This window comes from Catharus ustulatus, chromosome 10 (genome assembly GCF_009819885.2).
Source record: "Catharus ustulatus isolate bCatUst1 chromosome 10, bCatUst1.pri.v2, whole genome shotgun sequence".
Classification (NCBI taxonomy): Eukaryota; Metazoa; Chordata; class Aves; order Passeriformes; family Turdidae; genus Catharus; species Catharus ustulatus.
Window position 1 is genome coordinate 17,260,417 of NC_046230.1, and position 18,878 is coordinate 17,279,294.

Genomic DNA, 18,878 nt, shown 5'->3' on the forward strand with positions numbered 1-18,878 from the left:
ATGGCCCAAAGAACTGCCTCACAAACCATGGCAACCTGTGTTTCCCCACCTGGAGTCATGGCTGGGGGATAGGCTGCCTGTCTGCAGCCAACTCGCTCCCCTTGTGGTCAGGATTCCCTTTGTTCTTTCATTGTTGGATGTTCAGCTCTTCTGTGCAGATTTTGGCAGACTTTTTGCCAAAGCTGTTTGGAGAATCACCTTCTCCAAAGAGGCAGGGTGAGAGAGCTCTCTAGGTTTGTTCCTGGATGGCTGCACCAATGGCTCACAGTGTGCTGGTGCACAAACACAGCTGTGTCTGTAGACATCCTGCTCTGTGTTCTGTTGTGGAGAGTTGCTGGTAACTAGTTGGGCTTTTCCAGTCCTTTGAATTACTGCTGAACTCAAATTTTAGAGCTGTGTGGACATGTCTTCACTTAACACAATGTCTTCTCATTTTATTTTGATTTGTCTTGATGGTGGAAAGTTATATTTAGATTTATGCTGTGGCTGGACTGTGGTGGCCATCGTGATGGGTCAGTTAAGGAGGCTGGGGGGCCTGGGAGCTACTTCTGACAGCTGGATTTTAAGACACCATCCACTTAGTTCAGGACATTTGCATAGAATTTGCATTTTGGCTGAGACTGTGCATGTAAATGTAGGTTTGCATTGTTTCTCTTCTTTGAATGACTGTTTAATTAACTTTAAACTTAATTATGCAATCTGCCATCTGCCTAAATCCTTACAGTGCTGTTGTGTCACCATTCTTTTCCAGTTTCACAAAGATATTTGCTTTCCTGGAAGTTTTCCCTACTTTTCTATGATTAAGGTAATTTCAAATTGTTCACTTCCTTCAGTACTTTTGAGGACTCACAGCAAGCAACAGGAACTCTCTTAGCTTTATGGCTTGGTATGGCTTGGACCAAGCAGAGGAATGTGCTGCAGAACCTCCAGTTTGAGATTCTTTGAATTTACATTTCATGAGAGAAGAAGGATCTTATTTTGTTGTGATAAGGAGAACGCACTCTCAGATTTTCTCTGACTCAGATTGAACATCTGAAATACTGCCTACCATGTTTATCTCCTGCAAGTCTCTGTTGCAATGAAACATCTCTGAACTGATAACATATCTCCAAGTCTTGCCTTTCCACTCCTACATCCCTAATGAATTTTTTCCCATGACATCCTCATTTGTCTCTATTGCTTTGTCTTTAATCTTGAGCCATCTACTTTATTTAAGCTCTTGGCTTCAAGGTACTGTAAAATGCATGGAGGTGGTTCTGTTCCAAGGCTGTCCAAGAACTCTGAACTCTTACATCATGTTTAGAGAAATGTGGAAGTACAACTGTTCCTAACATAGGCTGGAGCAGAGCTGTGCTTTCAGTGGTGAATGGGGTTTGGTCCTGTATGTGCATTGCTGGGGCTCTAGCACAGAGAGATTCCAAGGAGTGTCTTTATAATTGCTGGTGCACAACTCCTAACCTGAGCAACTATACCAACAGCTGTCTTTGTGTTTTTCCTTTTAAAACTAAATGGAACAAAAAAGGATTTGGCTGTTACCATTAGCGGGGCGTTTAATCTCTTAAATCTGCAAAATATTTTGCAAAACATAAATAGCTTGTTACTTCTGGCCTGCCTGTGACCAGTGTTTTTGTTGACATAGCTCACATTTGAGATCACTTCAATGGTGTTTGTTGGTTTTGCCTGTTGTTTTTGCCTGTGTGTGGTAATTTGATCCCGGATATTGTAGTAGTCATTTAAGTGCTTGGAGATTTTTGACTTACTCACTTCTATAATATGGCATCTACTGGATGTCACTGGTGCATTAGAAATTCAAAACAATCTAACAAATGCATTTTGACTTTTAAAATTTGAGAGGGATTTATTCCAGAGACTTCTTTGAGCTGCAGAAAATACCAAATAGCTTTGAAATTGCGTGTTTAAGTATATGAAAGGGGCAGGCACAGGGATCCTAGGAAAACCACCCTGACGTTAATGCAGTTTGTACTGGCAAAGTGTCTTCTGCTGGGAGTTTATTTGACTTTGGAGAATGAAAGGGGCAATTGCCTGGTACAGCAGTGCCAACCCTTGGTCTGTGCCTGTCCTGAGCTCCCAGCTGTGTCCCCCCAGCTCATCAAAGCTGTGCAGAGACTGATTCACAAAAGTACCTGAGATGAGTTGTTCAGGGGCCATGTAGGACTGTGGATTTTTTATGTCCCAGATGTCTTTCCAAAACAAGGCAGAGTTTGTGTTGGCTGAACTTTAGTATTGAGACTATTAATACACCCTGTTACACATCAGCATCCATAGTGCCTCATAAAGTTGTAGATAGAACTTCCTGGCAGCTTTTGGAGAGTATTCATTTGCTAAAAGACCAAATTTGATGGTTTCTAAAATTTGCTTTGTCAGCTCTGCCAGGAGTCAAGGGCCAACTTGAATTTACAGATTTGTGAGGTGATGCCTTGGGCTGCCTCGTGGTTTGACACCAATTCATTAAATCTCTAATAAGGATGAGCAGGAAAATGCTTTATTTAACTTCCTTGCTGTATTTAACCTAGTCTGATTTAAATGGGAGTGTGGACTAACCACAGGCTGGTATCAGGGTAGTTCTTGTTGTCTTTGTTGGTTAATTTCTGCTTTTGGGGCTAGGGCAGTGTTGGGTGATCCTTCTTTTTGTAGCTGCCATGTCTTCAAGATGATGGATGTATCCTTATCAAGTCTTTCTAAGAGCACAGCTGGGTATTCTTGAAGAATTACTTGGATGTCTTGAAGGAAATTGGTTTAAATCATTGAAATGAGTCAGCAATGAAATGGAACATTGTAGAAATATGGACAAATATTTAGGAGCTGTGAGTTAAGAGTGTCTCATTAACTGATAACAAATTGTTCTGTTGCATGTTGTCAGTTCTGGGGATATGCTTCTGTTTCTTCTCACGCTTATGCTAACTGGAAAACAGGGTTTTCCAAAGATTCCTTGCCATATCTAGACCATGATCTAATGCTGGGAAGCAATGGAAAATCCTCTTAGCCTGCAACAGCAGTGTTAGTGGAGGTGTTGGTGTCCAGTCATGGGCTGATAAAAGTAAATAGCAGATGCAAGTATTTTGTATTGGAAAAATTTATAACAATATTGTTCTGTCCAATGCTTCCAACATAAATTCCTTTTTTTTTAATGTAAAAGGAACTGTTACACGCTGAGACAGTGTCTGTGGGGTCAGACACTGCAGAGGTGTTAACCAGCACCGTTGTGATGCTTTCACAGTTCTGCCCACCCCAGGAAACTGCTTAACTATTGTAGGTATCTACATAAATAAAATAATATAGATGGTAAGAAAGCTGGAAGTTTGGAGGTAAAAATGTCTGGTGAAAATGTAGATGCCCTTTGGTAGGAAAGGGAGAAACTATACCAAGATCTCCTGATCTTGAAATTCACTTGGATCTCTCAAGCAAAACTGGTTCTTGCTGGATCCTGGATGGGAGTTGTTATGGATGTGCTGATGAAGATTCAGTGATACTTTCCTTCTCTGCTGGTAGTAATCAAAGAGATTGTCAGGTGTGAGAGGGCACTTAGAATGTTTTATTTTTGGTAAATAAAATTGAGGGTCTTGATTCTTTCTTATGTAAAGCAATATGCAGATTTTAATAGAAAATTAAAGACTTTCTGGCCTTACTAACTTCATGTTTAGTTGAGCATTTTAGTTGATTTAGTTGACCATCTAGTTGATCAACTGACTAATAGATGTAAATTTAATTAAAGGCAGTACTTTTCAAAAGCTAAACTCTAGAGTGATTTTGTATAAATTATGTCAAAACAAGCTGATTTAAAACATCTAGCCTCCTCTCTTACTGTAAGCCAGATCAATTATTCTGGGAAGCTGCCGTCATGCTTTCCCCCCCTGCCCCCAAATAAGAAAAGATTAATAGGTACTTAGATTTAAAGACCAAAATGTGCTATTGTGTGATGTCACTGTTGTGATGAAGTGAGGTGGTTTGGATTTCAGATGGAGCTCCAGTGCTGTCCTTCCAGCAGAGCTCAGCCAGCCCCTGCATCCTTTCTGCTCCTTTTCCTGGTGTCCATGGTGAGAATAAAAGTGACTGATTGTGACCTGTTCTGAAAGCTCATGAATGCACCCACTTTTCTTTTATGCCTCTCTTGCTGAGGAGGTGGGAGTTGTGTGTTTCTACTTTCCACAGGTGCTTCCCTTTGGCTAGTTTGAAGGGTTTCCCTGCTCTGTGGGTGGAATTGCTGGTCCTGTTTAGGTGTCCCTCCGCTACCCTTGTAGGGGGCTTCCATGCCTGGTGCAGATGTTGGGATTTTTTCAGCCCAAATCTCCTTCCAGAGGACTTCAATTATGGAACAGTCAACCGCCTTTCCTTAAATCATTAGATCTTTGTCATATCCCATTGAAAATAGCAGAATATGTAGAAATCCCAGGCAAGTGTTGGCTGCATCCCCAGGAAGCAGCTCTACATCATCTGTGCAGCCAGATAAACACCCAAATGTGTTGCATTTGCTGCTAGTTGTGAATATTTATGTGTTGTGCACTAGAGCTGCTCTATGGTCAGGCCTGAGTGGTTCTGCACAGCAGATGTGTTTGGTGCTCTGTGGTTGCTTCAATTCTCCTGTTAGGATGGATCAGCCAACCTCAGCTCTCAGTCTCTCCCCTTTAGTCTTCCTTCCACTGAAATGATTCTAAATTTTTTCTTGTATTCATTTGCTTACTAATTTATTCAATATTTGGTTATTTTAATGCCTAGAATGTGTTAAAACTTTGTGTGACATCCTGCCATGAGAGATTTTGTTCTATCTTGCAAATCACTCAACTGTAGCACCAAGGAAAACGTTAAGACTGACACACATGGTGCTGGAATAGACTTTAACCATGTTTGTGATAGATTTTTCAGAAAGAATAGTCTCGGTGTATCCTATGCTATAGAGTAGTCAAGTTACAGTTTGCTTTGTGGAATGATGTCTGTTTATGCATCAGAATATTAATGCTGGGCAGTGGGGACAGCAGGAAAACCCATCTTGAGAGGTATTTCTGACTTCAGTTTTAGGGGACAGGTGCATTGCAGAAACAAATACTGACTCTAGTTGAAACAGATGGTGACCTGTTGTTAGGTCTCCTTCTTTTAAAAGAAGAAATACAAGAAATCACAGTCATGCAGAATTTGATGTGTTCCAGTTGAATGCTAATTGTGACAGTTACCCGTGGCTTTGTCATAGGGGTGGCTTTGTTTAGCCATAAATGCCATGGCCAAATGGTCAAATACTATCCGAAGTGGCTGTGTGTAAACTGCCTTGCAGGCCAGCTGTGTTGAAGCAGAGTTTGTTGTTTGAGTGAATTTTGTCTTTGAGTTTTGCATTTGAGTTTGAGCAGATGAAAAATCCACCACAGAGCAAAGCCCAAGGCTTATGTGCTGAAAATGTGCAGATGCCTTTCTGCATGTCTACCTTTTATCACACAAAGATGCTTCTCCACCCTTTGCTGTTGCTGTACATTATTTTTGGCTGTAGGGGCCCCAAATTTCTTGAACCATTGGACAAGCCAAGTGCTGGTCCAGCTCTTCTCTGCAGTGCCTAATTCTGGCTCTTAGCTCGCTGCCCAATTCATGAGATTTTTTTTTGCTTTCCCCTGTGCATTTTAGTTTTCTGCTCTTTTTTTATTTTTTTTTCAGCTCCTTCTTAATTATATGTTAAGATTTAGCCTCCTTTTTTTCCTGGGCTCTTTAATTCATAGTAGTATTTTCTGTGACTTGCTGTCATAGAAACAAGGGCTTTAGAGGACCTTACAAGCTCATGTAATCCATTTCACTACCTCAAGGAAAAAACTACTCTTAGACCAACTCTGGCAGACGTCTGTCTCACCTATTTTTAAGAACCTCCAACGAAGCAGATTGCATGACCTCTCTGGGTGAGCAGCCTAAAATCCCGCCTGTTGCAGTTTAAGTCAGATTCCTTCACCAAAATGTCTCTGCAAACATATCCAGGAGCAAATTGTGTTACCAATTCTCTAGTCTGTACTTTAACTTTTGGTGTCTGTTTTTTAAACTTAACTTGACCCTCAGGACATTTGTAAATCAGTTCATTAGGCAGTTGCAAATCAGTTAATTTTAGCTCCATCTCATTATGTGGACCATGAAGGTTTTGTTGCCTCAGTCACCTCAGCTGAAACCTAAATTTGCCTCTGTGCTCTTGCCATGTTACAGTCTCCGCCCTGGAAGCACCCTCAGAGTGTGAAAAGCTTGATTGTGTAGAAAAGGGCCCAACTATTTTATGTTATTGTGACTGAAAACAGAAGCCTCCTCTTTGTTTCAGTTTCCCATTTGGAGACACTGCTGTGCTGTGTAATCTCCTCCTGGACTGGTCTGAGCTGGCACCTTCAGTTGTCCCTCTGCCTGTCTTGGTGTCATCCCTTCTGAATTAGGAGGATCCCTCCCTCCTGCTGATTTGCCTGTTGTTATATATAAGAAAATTGCTTTTATTCTATGATTGGGCAAAGTAGCACTTTTCTCTTCTTGCACCATATTTTTTTAAAGATCTCTGCTTAAGTACAGCTTTTAAAACATTTTTTTTTCTCGTTGCTGTGAAGCAATCTGCTATTTCATTTGAGAAGGATACCATAGGTAAAAAATTTGCCTTGTAACTTGGATAGCACCATAGCAAATAAGTTGGCGTTGCACGTTTTCTGACTTGCAGGTACAAGCTTGGACCCAGGGAGCGTAGCCAGGAGGGGCTGGAAGGCAAAGCTGTGATGACATGTTCAGTATCCAGGTGGAGGGCCAAGAGGGCAGCTGCGCGGCGCTGGGTTGCATTCCAATGTGCTGATCCGTGGAACAGCGTTGGCATACGCTTTGGAAGCTGCTGCTTGCTCTCCTGGCTGTAGGGAAGGGGCTGAGGTGATGGCAGGGAAGTAAGGGGTGAGTCTCTGCAGAATATTTTCATATGATTGTGGCCTATTCTGAACAGGCTGGACATTTGGAGCTTTGGCACTTCTTTCTGGTGTCCTTGTGTGCTGTGCTGCCTCTGGTAGCTCCACGTAATAACTCCAGTGTGGGCTGTTAAGAATTTTTTTTTTTTTGCCTCCTTGATTCCTGACCTGCTTAATTAAGTTGTAGGGAGGTTATATTTTCTCACTACTTGGGGGCTTAATGGGGTGGAGACTTTGGAAGCAGTTTAACAATTTCACATTTTATATGCTCTAATGAATTTCCCAGGATTTTGGAAGGGCTGTATCCAACTTTAGTATCGTAATTTCCAGCGTTTTATTTATGCTAAAATAAGTTAGTGGTGTATTATGAGGCCCAAAGAACCAACAGATTACAAATGAACTAATGAAGACATTGTTTCTCTTGGATAAAGGCTGTGACTCATGGTTGTAACTTGTACTGAAGAGCTAGAGACCGTGAGCTTCACCAGGACCACAAGCTGGCACTGGGGTTCCTCTTCCCTTCTCTGTTATTTCAAACCTGTATTTGATTTCAGGTGCAGAAAAAAGAGGGTTTGCAAGGACCAGAAACAACTCTGAATCTGCAAGAACTCCCCAGAACTTCGATAGGAAGAGGCAACTCTCTGAATCGCAGACAGAAACAATGAACAATTCAGACAGCAGAATAAATCCCAGACAACTGGGAACTCCCAGAGGTATTAAAGCAATGTGTGTACACGCTTCAGGAATAAGCTGCCTTGAAGCCTGTGCTTTAAAAGATGGGCTGGGATGAATACTATTGACTTTAAAATGAGCTGTAAAAGACTGTTGATTATTTGTAAAATATGATTGTTCCAGGCTTTTCGGTGTTCTGAAGTCGGGTGCCAGTATTTCTAGGCAAACTCTTCTCAGAAGTTCAACTTTGAATATAAAACCTCTGTACAGACTCTGTTAAGATACACAGATGTGTTTGGTGGGCAAGGTAACACTTATGAATTTTTGTTTGCAGGAGGATCCTATGCTGCTACCCCAACATCAGGTGACAGAAAGAATCTAAACAAACCCACTCGAGGGAGGAAGAAGAGTATATTTGAAGCCTACATGTCAAAGGAAGATGTTTCAGCAGGACTGAAAAGGGGAGAGCTAATTCAGGTGCCTGAAATGTACAGTGTCCATGCTCTTGTTTTAAGTCTGTGGAAATCACAGGCAGTTGTTGGAAATCAGCAGCAGTTGATGACGGGGAATTGATTTAGCACTTGTAGATGCCAGATGAAGATATTTTCCTTTTCTCAGGACATTCTACAAGTGGGATGGAATCGTCTACATTCCTCTGAAGTAGTTTTTTCTTTGATTGCATGTTCTATAAAATTCCTGATCCACACTAGGGATAAATTGTGGATTTCTGGGTGAATAATCTTGTGGCCATGATGGTCATTACTGAGGAGACACTTCCTTTTACAAATGATACTCAAAACAACAGCAGTTGCTGGTAGCCTCTGTCTGCGTCTGTCTAAGTAAAAACAAATGCCCTCAGCAAGATACCTCTTGCTGAAATTTCTCACAAAAATGTTTGTGCTTCTTTCTGGAGCAGCAAAACCACAGCTATCATTAGACAGCAATTGTTTTCTACAGAATGTGGGGGTGGACCTGCTGTCCTGTCTGCTGGATAGAGGAGGTTTACTTGAATGCTGGCAGGGCTGAGATGGAGAAGAAGAGAGTGTCCTTCCACCATATTAATAGTAGTCCTCAACATGGTGTAATGTTCTGCAGGACACACCTGGCATCCCAGTGAGATCAGACTGGCTGGGAAAAAAGGGCAGGTTGATCAGTGAGGGCATGACATCTAATCTGAGGCTTTGTTTACTCAAGCACACACAGGTTCATTGCCGTTTAATTAGTGTTGTAGTGCTGGTGAGGTTGTGATACTTACTTTCATCAATACACTGGAGTCTCAAATGATATCACCTCAATTTTTGTCTGATTTTTTTTGTTATAATTGCATAATAATTCTTGTATATCATTATAATGGCATAATCTCTGGAAGTGTGATGAGGTTTTTGCATAAAAGACTGCCTGATTTCGTTCTGAAGACCAATCTCATGTACTCAGCTTTGAAAGAAGTCATATCCCTGCTGATGATCAACATGGTCCACTGGGCTACTTGGACCTTAGGCCAATGCATTTTTAAAGAGCATCACAGACATCTGCAATGGGAAGCAAATAGTGAGGGAGGAAATGGGAGCCTAAAGCTGTGACTTCCCTCATGGCTGCACTGGCATATGGCATCAACTAAAGCTTCTGCCTTACCTTCAGGAGTGTTTTTGGCACTGTTTTTACAATGCCTGATAGCTTTAAGTGTAGACTGCCTGTGAGGTCAAGTGCAGCTGCAGATGAGGCACATCAGGCTATGACTACTACCTGAGAATCCCACTGAAATGCTGAGTCCCCATGGACCTGTGATTGCATGATCCCTGGCAAAGGAACCCCTAATTCTTGTAAATGTGTAGTGTCTACTCCAGGTCATGCGCTGCGTAACTGGAAGAGTCATACTCATATGTGCTTTCTTAGGCTTTGTCTGTTTTCCTTTCATGCGGTTCCACATCTCAGGGAAACAATTGACACTGTAGAAGCTGGATTTAATAATTCAGAGCTGAGTGTTAGATCATGGGCATCCCAGCACAGTATTTCTCATCTTCAGTTCATTCATCCTTATGATTTCATCAAGACCATTCATCACTGCAGCCTCAACCAGGATAGGTGAAATCCTGAGAGCAGCTTTAGTGAATGGATGAATATTCAGTGTTTTTTTCTACAGTGGCAAGAGACAGAATGAACAAATTCCTGTTGTGTTAATCCCCAAAAGCAGGGCATTGTTCTGGCATGGTAACCTGCAAAAAAGCTCCACAAGAGCCTATGGAAGGGGAGGCCAGAGCTATTAGTCTGGATCTGATGGTTCTGAGGAAACTGCAGTACTCCTTGGCAGTAGCATGCCTCTCTGAACAAGGGCTGTCTCCTGGAGCATCCTGGAAACACTGGATCTGCCTATATTTGGATGAGAATTTGAGAGCTTTGTTAGGGAGAAAAGAGCCTACCACAACACCGAGATTTTTGCTGGACCTTGGCAATACAACAAAATGTTCCTGAAAGCCCAACCCACAGAAACTCCTGGCAGACCTGGAAATTGCTCAGATGACACACAAGTACCATGAAGATTAGGCAGCCCTAGATCAGGAGGAGTGAAAGGTTATCTTTATGGGTGCTGACGTCTGTCATTAATAGTGATCTTAGTGGTTTCTGGTACTGCATCTGACATGAAGTCATGTTTTGATAAGTAGCATGAGAAGTGTGCCCTGCGGATTCACGGAGTCATGCGACGTGTCCGGAAGTGTCCTTCCACAAGAAAAGGGATCTGAGCTCAGGTGCTTATGAATGTGTAGAATTCCCACTTCCCTGCCCTTAGAACTGCAGGGAGCAAACACCAGGCATATCACACTGATTGGAATCACACCGGATGGCCTGAGGGCAAACAAGATTGAATAACTCCTGCGTTGTTCCGTGGGTGCACGATGTTGGTTGTACACAACAGATGAAATCGGGCTGTGTATTAAAGAGCATTGACCCAAAGGACTCTAATCATCCTCTGAAGCATCAGCCAGAAACTCATGTCTGCTCCACGCCTCCAGCGTCTCCCAGCCCCTCCCTGCAGGGCTGCTGGGGTCAGGCGGAGCCAACAGAGATGCAGAACCTACTTTTCTGTTAAAAGGGTGTTTTTCCTTGGAAAGCTGTTCTTTTGTGGATTTGAAAGCTGAGGTTTCCCTGGTTTTCATGGATTGTTTTTTCAAAGGCAACCTTGGTAGCAATCAGATGTGAACTCTGACATTTTTTTGGTGTTTTGTACATACAAACGAATCTAGGCATGTGTTACAATAGTGGTTATAAACCGCTTGGTTTGAGATGCTTGAAGTTTAGTCTGAGTACTGCCTGCCCTGAGTTCAGCAGAGCAGCTTGAGAAATTATGACCCTTTTGTGTCTCACTGGGAAAGTTCAATAAGGTTAGAAACATTATTGGCAAGAGCCTGTGAAGCTGCCTTGAATCATCAGAAAATGTTTTAGGAACCTTCCTGCAGACCTTGTTCTTCCCTTTCATAACAAAGGCCCTAATGACAGAAAAACACTGATAAATATAGCAGCTATTATTTGCGAGCTATTGTAAAATAATACAACATTAGTGTGACATCATGAGACTCTGCAGCCAGATCCTCACCCCCAATACACATATGAGAACAGTTGTTCATTGCAGATGGGGAGAGTGACTGGTTCCAGATATGATATCACAGCGTGAAATGTACAACATTGTAAATAGGATTTTCATGGGCACAGATAATAGGGCCCATCTGCTTTCTAAGATAAATTTTGTGAGTTTCTTGCTTAAAGGAAAGAGCTGAAGTTTTTTAATGTTACTTGATGTAAGAATTCTAATGTTGATCATAATTAGGTAGTGCATATAAGATGCAGATAAACAGGCTGCACAATAAACGTGGTAACACCGTGCTCCTCTGTGTGTTTGCTGGAGCTGGGCATCCATGGGCACTGTGCTGCTCTGGCGCCTTCTGGGCCATGGACACAAACCCTGATTTTTCACGTGCATGATTGGCATTTACACCTGGCTGATTGACAGCTGTCCCAAACTATTCAAGGGGATTGTGCAGAGGAAAACAGGATATGCCCTCATCTGCTTAGTGGTGATGGGTTTATCCACATATGGGAATTGACTCACTGTCAAACAGAACAACAATCCCTTTCCAGTTTTTCCTTTCTCTCTGTAGCAGCTTCTGATGACTGATTCTGGGAAATAAGTGGAGGATGACCATTGAGAGTTTTCCCTCAGTGGGTACCGGTGCTAATAGAAACTGATGACAGCAAGTCAACTCTCACTTTGCTTAAGCATAAAATACCCTGGGGTTTCTCTCAGTGGGTCATCTTTGTTTCCATGATGTTTTCCTGGGTTGTCCCTGCCATGGGGGCAAGTGTCCTTGTTAGTACAAGTTATGTGAGACATAGAGTGCAGCAAAGTACACAAGTAGTATCTAAAGAGTATGGAATACATGCTGCTGGTAATCTGGTATTCTGTATTTGCTGGTAAACTTTAGCAAATAAGTGCAATGGAAAATCTTGGTAAATCTGTGAATTCTTCAAGGCAGCAAAACTTTCACATGTAGTCAGCTCTATTTTCCTATTGTCTGAGTGTTTCCCAGAATACATAAAAAATTATTTGCTGCAGTAAAGTTTTAAAGAAGCAATTCCTGTGAGATGCTCCTATGATTGCTTTACACAGAAGTGCAAACAGATGGAATCTGTTCATATAATAAATCGGCTAACATTACTTCAAATACACAAGTGGAGAAATTTCTAAAGTTTCTTCCCAGAGCAGAAACTTGTTAGAGGGCAGATACCTAAGTTGTATTCCCATAATATTCAAATACTGTCAGTTTGAACTGCAGTCACCTGAATCCCAGTTTCCAGGATTCTTTTGGGATGCAAATGTGTAGCCTGTAAGGCTTTGGTTGGCTCTGCCTTTCTCTTGGATGGACCTGAGTGCAAGCAGCAAAACTGGTTGGTTTACTTTGGAGGGTTGATATGAATTTGTTGCAGGTGACTTGGCCTTTAAGTTGGCAGATAACAAAACAGAAATAGATAGACCATGGAATTTTCAAATGTATTTAAGATAGTTTGCCTTTAAGTATGTTTAAACAGAATTTAATCCTGCAGACTTTAAATGTTTATTTTTGGAAAATCCTTTTAATTCTTTTTTGGAAATGTACTTTATTATCACAGAGTTACTGCTGCTGTCTGCTTGCAGGAACAGCCTAAGCAGCCAGAGCCCTATAAGAATGATACCTGCTGCCATGCAAGCTCAGCTTTTCTTTTCCTCTTTCCTCTATCCTCCAAAATAAGCAAACCCTACATTCTCCTTTTCCAAGACAGAGCAAGCCAAATTGTTAACGAAGTTGGTGGATGCTCAGCAGAAAATGTGTGAAAGGAACAGGAGAGCTTGGATCCTCAGTTCACCCAGTAGCAGCAACAACTAATGATTCAACATCTCTTTGATGACAGACTGCAGTAGATCAGCTTAAGCCTATCATGAAACTGCCTTTTGGCTTGAAATTGCTTGGATGCGAAGTTGTCAAGACTTGAAATGTATAATGGAAATTTAGATGTATCTCTCATGTTTCACTGTAGATATATTACCCACAGCTCTCTAATTTAACTGGTGTTAAATAAAATTAATAAGATTCAGGCATAATCTTTCTCTTTCTTTTTTTTTTTTAAGGGACCCTTGAGAATAAATCCTAAGAAGTACCATGAAGCCTTCATTCCATCTCCAGTAAGTGTAATTTTATAATGCTTTAAAGTTCGTAAGTAAAGGTGCATTAAGATAGGAGTTATGCTGTGCACAGGAGGTCATTCAGAGGTGAATGAGTTGGAATAAATGAACACAAAAATCTGGATTTTCTTTTATATCAAATATTCCCAACCAAATCCTGCTTTTTCATACCTCCAAGAAACTCTTTGCTTGTGCTGAAGTTGGGGATACTGCAGGGTCCCACAGAGGCCAGCTGAAGTCAGGTTTGAGGACCACCAGATAGTGTAATCAGAAACCCTTGGTTTATGGCTGCAGAGGTTTTATAGATTTTCCACTGATTTAAGTTAATCTTCCCTAAACAAATATGCTCTCCATTTTCGATCTGCTGCATGAGCTAATTTGAAAAGTCATTCCAGAAATAATATGCGTGATTCCTTTTCATGTGCCCGCTTTGGCGCGGGCTGTTTCTTGGTTGGCTTGGGATGTGCTTCTGTCACATGGGACTGGCTTGCACCCCTTCTCTCTTCTTTCCTTTTTTTGACAGAAAAGAAGGACTCTTGCAATTTCAGGGCCTTCCAGTCAGGAAGGTGACCTCACAGCTGGCACAGCCAAAGCTTTTTGTCTGGAACTGACTTGGTCAAAGTGTTGCTGTTAATGAGAGAGTTTTATAGTTAAATGTTTTGCTGGTGTGGGATTGAGAAGGCAGAGCCTGTCCTGAGACAGTGAAACACATTATGTTGTTCTCCCTGCTACTGACAGCACTATTGTTTTGGGGCTTGGGAAAGTCTTGAAATTCATGGTGTTTTTCAGTTCATGTTGTTGATTTGGGGCAATGTTTTGGAGCTTTGTTGGAACAGGTTGGCATTGCAGGGGTGGGAGAAGGTTGGGGCTGCGCAGAGTACACTGACATTAACTGGAGGAAGAAGTACAGAGCAGCTCTCTGGTACATCAGGAGGGAAGTGTGTAATTGAAAGGAACTTTGATCTTTCTTTTGCCAGGTGTCCTTGTAGGTGTGGTAAGTGTAAGCTTTTAAATATATTCTCTGAATTTACAAAATGCAAGGTTACAAGAGAAGTTCAGCTACTCTCATGAGTTATTTGGGTGTGAGGTTTTACCCCTAATCGCCCCTCTGGTGTCCAGCTGTTGCCTTGTGCCTCTTCTGAGTGCAGGAATGCATACTTTAAGGAGAGCTAGCAGAGGTGATTATCTCGGCTATCTTTCTATTTTCTGCCCTTGTGGAGGTAATACCAGAACCAGCAGAATGAACACCTGGATGAAGATGACTGTGTAGGCACAGTCCTTTGAGAGAGATGCTTTGGGAAGCTTATCCTTTGTCCTTTGCAACATTATTTGCCATAATGGAGGGGTTGCAGCCTTGGTGTTCTGCAGCACTTCCCATCATTGCCAGATGCTGCAAGAGCTGCAGCTGTGAAAAATCACCCTTTCTTTACTGCTGTTGATGAGGGCACTGTACCCCTTTCACTTCATGACTTGGCCATGGCTTCATGGAGTTCAATGCAACAGCTGTTCACCTTCTGACACCAGAAGTCCCTGTGTGTTTCTTTCTGCACATGTGCTCTGTCTGCTCATCTCGTGCATGAAGAGTTGAGGGGAAGGCCCAGAGCTTTTTTTTCCTGGAGCTACCCAGAGGACAGACCCCAAGAATTTAAATTTCTGCCTCACATCTTGTTTATTCCCTGTACAGCGTGGTGTGGTTTGAAGTGTCAGTGTGAAGGATGGTGCTGCTGAGCACAAGTGACAGTGACTGGAGCTGTGCTGTGCTTGTGGGAGACACTTCCAGAGCAGATGGAATACTGCAGATCTCGTCAGTGGGGAGAGGGAGCACTGCTGGAGATACTTGCAGAGAAAGCCCTGTGCTCCCTGGAGGGAGCTGTGGGAGTCTTGAGGCCATTGTGGCCAGTACAGTAGATGCACCCCAGGGCCAGCTGAGACTTTGCAAGTGGTTGTGTTCTGTTGTCATTCAGTGCCATTTTAATTGCATTAGTAATCTGAAGTGGCAGCTGTGCAGAGGAAAAGTGGGATGCACAAATTTTCTTGGAAGTGCGTAAGTTCACCCAACAATTGTGAGCCTGAAGCTCAAGATATAGAGATGTTTCTTTTTGGAGGGAAAACCAAAACTGATGGCAGCTTTGTGATTACAACTTTGTTGCAGATGTTGCAATTTACTGCTGTAAAATAGGTGTGCTTGCACATATGTAAATTTGTGTGTGCGTGTATATATATATATATATATATGTATTGTTTGGAAAGAGAGTGTGGGGGTGCAATTAAATACAAGACTCTTGCAAGAGTGTGGAGATGCAGCTTTAACCAGATGGTGTGATACATCAGGCACCTTTACAGGGTTTGGAAGAAAACATCTTGTATTTTCATGGGCACAGGAGAAAAGAAAAAAAAAAGTGTAGAGCAAATTATTGTGAATAATAATGCCTGTGTCCTGCAGCATAGAGCAGCTACAGGTACAGACAAACAAAGCCCTAAACCAAACCAGGAATTTGCCTTAGAAAGTGACTTTAAACATTTCATTTTTATGTATATGACAGATTTAGGTGAAGAGTTGGAGCTGAAGGGAAAGGGTGGAGAGAAACAAGGAATAAGACCATGTGTAAAAAATCTGTCTTTTTGAAAAGAACGGTTTCCAATTTGAATTATGTTGGTCCAAGAGGCTTTGCAATTTTTCTGCATCTTGTCATGGGAGGCAGCTTTCACACAGCTGTTGAGCTGCTGCTGCTGCTTTTCTTTCTAAGAGTAATTTGGTCTCTTGGAGGACGGCCTTAGTTTCACATCATGGCAGGGTTCTTCCTTTTATTGTTTTGGTATCTAAGCAGAGTAGGATACTTATGTGATATTTGGGCTTCATGTTTTCAGGTTATAAAAGAAGTTTTTCTTGGACAATGAGTGTGCTGGTAGTTCTGATTGGATTTATTCACACATATGAGACTCAGGAGTGTCTGAGAAACAGCTGAAGTTGCGATTAAGACTTTAAATCTTGTGAGGCTGTTTTTTTCTTTTAAAGACAATGAAGTACTAATCTGAAGAAACTCAACCTCCTTTTTTGTACCTCAAAACTATGCAGAGATAACTCTCTTCAGAAAAGCTATTTAAGCTGGTCATATTGATACTAAATGCAGACATTGTTTGACATGTTCATTGCACTGTAAACAGACACATGGAATTTTTTGTTTACTGAATTATGGGAAAGCACAAATGAAGGCAGCAAGGGCACAGTCAAGGATTATCAAAAGCTAAAAAAATGGACAAAACTGGCAATCCTTTAAAAACTAAAATCTTTGTGTTGGCATCTTCAGGAAACTTTGTTCACCCCATGAAGAAAATCTCCCAAACTAAATCTAGAGTAACTGAATGCCAAACATGTCTGAGGTGGATAATCATAGAGTGTGCAATTAGTAGAGCCTCTTGTGCAAGGATGCTCACCCAGAATATTCAGAGAAGGTGTCCTGACATGTCTGTTACAGTAAAAGATCTCCTGGCTTGCAGTTGGCATCTGTGCCATTATTTGGGATGCCTTCTCACATTAGTTGTGCCAAATGCAAAATATATGGTATTAACTCATTTGAAAAACAAGAGACTGCATCCCTATCCACAATCCAGACCACCTTCACAGAGTGCCCTGCTGATCTGGGAACTGCATGTCCCTACTTTCCCAGCTCACCAGGAGAGCAGCTGGAGCTCTGCATGGAGCACTTTACAGAGACTGTCTTGTGAACAGTTCTGAACATTTGTCTGTTCTGAACACTGGCATTGAATGTTTGAGGTGGGAAATTACTGTGACAAGAGCTGTGACAGCAGAAAGCTCTCTACCTGTTCCCAAGAGTAACTGTAGAGGAACTGAGACAGCACATCTTGAGGGCTTGGCTGTGTCTTGTGTAAGCAGTGTGGAACTACTGTACTGGCACATCCATACAAAGGTGCTCATTTGCTGAGAGATCCCATATGTTAAAGGGCATGTGGTGAATCCATTCTGTTCCTGTGCACAGCTGCAGGATGTTTGCCTCACCAGGGTGGGTGTCTTTCTTGATGGCAGTGTTCTAAACCTTGTAACAACCATGATTTAATACATTTTGGTCTGACACTTACTTTTCTTCCTCTTTGATTAGGATGGAAGTCGTGATATCTTTATTGATGGAGTGGTTGCTCGCAACAGAGCCCTGAACGGTGACATCGTGGTGGTGAAACTGCTTCCCAGAGATCAGTGGAAGGTCAGTTCAGTATATTCTTGCTGTGATTTGAGAGAAAGAACTTATTACAATTTTCATCGCTAGACTTGTGGGGCCTGAGACAGAGAACAGAGAGTTTCCTACAAATCAGGTTAGCTAAATTGAGTTTATGCTGCTGTTGATTAAAAGACTTTATTCATAACAATGTTTGGAAAAAGTGATACCTGAGGCGTTGAAATCTCATTCTTTGCATGGAATGGCCTCCATTATCACTGTATGGAAAAGTCTGATGATGAGACTGGTTCCAAGCACAGTTGTCAGAGGTGACTCTGGTATCTGCTATTTGGCTGTCTACATACTGTGCTGTTTTGGATAGCGCTGTGTAGGTGTTTGCAATTGCTCATGTATTTGACAAGTGTTGTTCACAGAGCTTTAGTTATGATTAACTCTCTCTAATTTTTGGGTCCTTAGTCCATGAAAAGCTTATCTTGTCACAGCTCCAGATTTTGTGGTAAAACCCTTCTTTACATGAATGAAGCATGTGTGAAATGACTGGTGCAATACAAATGTGGGACAGTTGCTTTCATTTTCATGTCTGAGGATTGCACTAAGATCACTGTGATCACTGTCTGGGTTTTTTTTTTTCCCCACTGATGAAATTTCTTTCCCTAATCAAACTTTGTCCTTTCAAATATCTGCATAATTTTATCTTGTCTGCAGGTTTATCTTTTAACACTACTATGCAAGGGCAGTTTTTGCTCCTTTTCTCTAGTTGCTGAGAGATGGAAGCTACAGGTAGCAATTTTAACATGGGTTTTCTCACATAAGCATGACAGAACCACCACAAATTGTTTTCCAAACATGGTTTTTGAAATCTTCTTGAGAGTTTAGAGACTGTAGATCTTTCAGACAAAAGTAATAGAAAGGGTGTTCCAGCAGAGTGGGGACTGGTCTGAACTACTTTGGCCTGGTGCTTTTTACTCAGTCTAGCTACCTTCTCTACCTGTCTTTGTTTGAAGCAATATGTTTTTAGACTTGCAAATGCAAGGTGTTTTTTCTGGTCATTTGCTGAACCTTCTACCTATTCTTTTAAATCTAATAACAATTGAAATGATGGTTTGAAGCATATTAGAACTTATCTCTTCCTTTTAAGTATGCATAAAATGAGTGAACTACCTGAGTATTTATTGACACACGTAAGTACAAAACTAAACCTTGTACAAAAAGCAATCATAAGTGGGATCTAGGGTATTACAGGTATATCCATATACAAATAAAATAAAGAGGTCTGCTGCTATCTCAGTAACCTCTGAGAACCAGTTTTGAGGGTCAAAGCCAAATTTCTTCAATAGCTATTAAAGATTTCATGTCAGCCTTGACTAAAACTGTGTTGATAATTATGAGTTTTGA

General features: G+C 41.6%; 1 protein-coding gene across 2 annotated transcripts in view; it reads left to right on the forward strand.

Annotated features, from left to right (window-relative positions):
• Positions 1 to 18,878, forward strand: part of DIS3L2 (DIS3 like 3'-5' exoribonuclease 2) — a 180,868-nt gene that overhangs the window by 10,729 nt on the left and 151,261 nt on the right. Inside the window, exons 2-6 of one of the 2 annotated variants that reach the window (XM_033069042.1) lie at positions 6,677 to 6,897; positions 7,463 to 7,621; positions 7,915 to 8,057; positions 13,237 to 13,290; positions 17,409 to 17,510. In XM_033069042.1, coding sequence (XP_032924933.1) covers positions 7,570 to 7,621; positions 7,915 to 8,057; positions 13,237 to 13,290; positions 17,409 to 17,510 — 351 coding nt within the window. In that variant the 5' untranslated portion in view covers positions 6,677 to 6,897; positions 7,463 to 7,569. The remainder of the gene's footprint in view (positions 1 to 6,676; positions 6,898 to 7,462; positions 7,622 to 7,914; positions 8,058 to 13,236; positions 13,291 to 17,408; positions 17,511 to 18,878) is intronic. The other variant, XM_033069041.1, reaches the window with a different exon arrangement.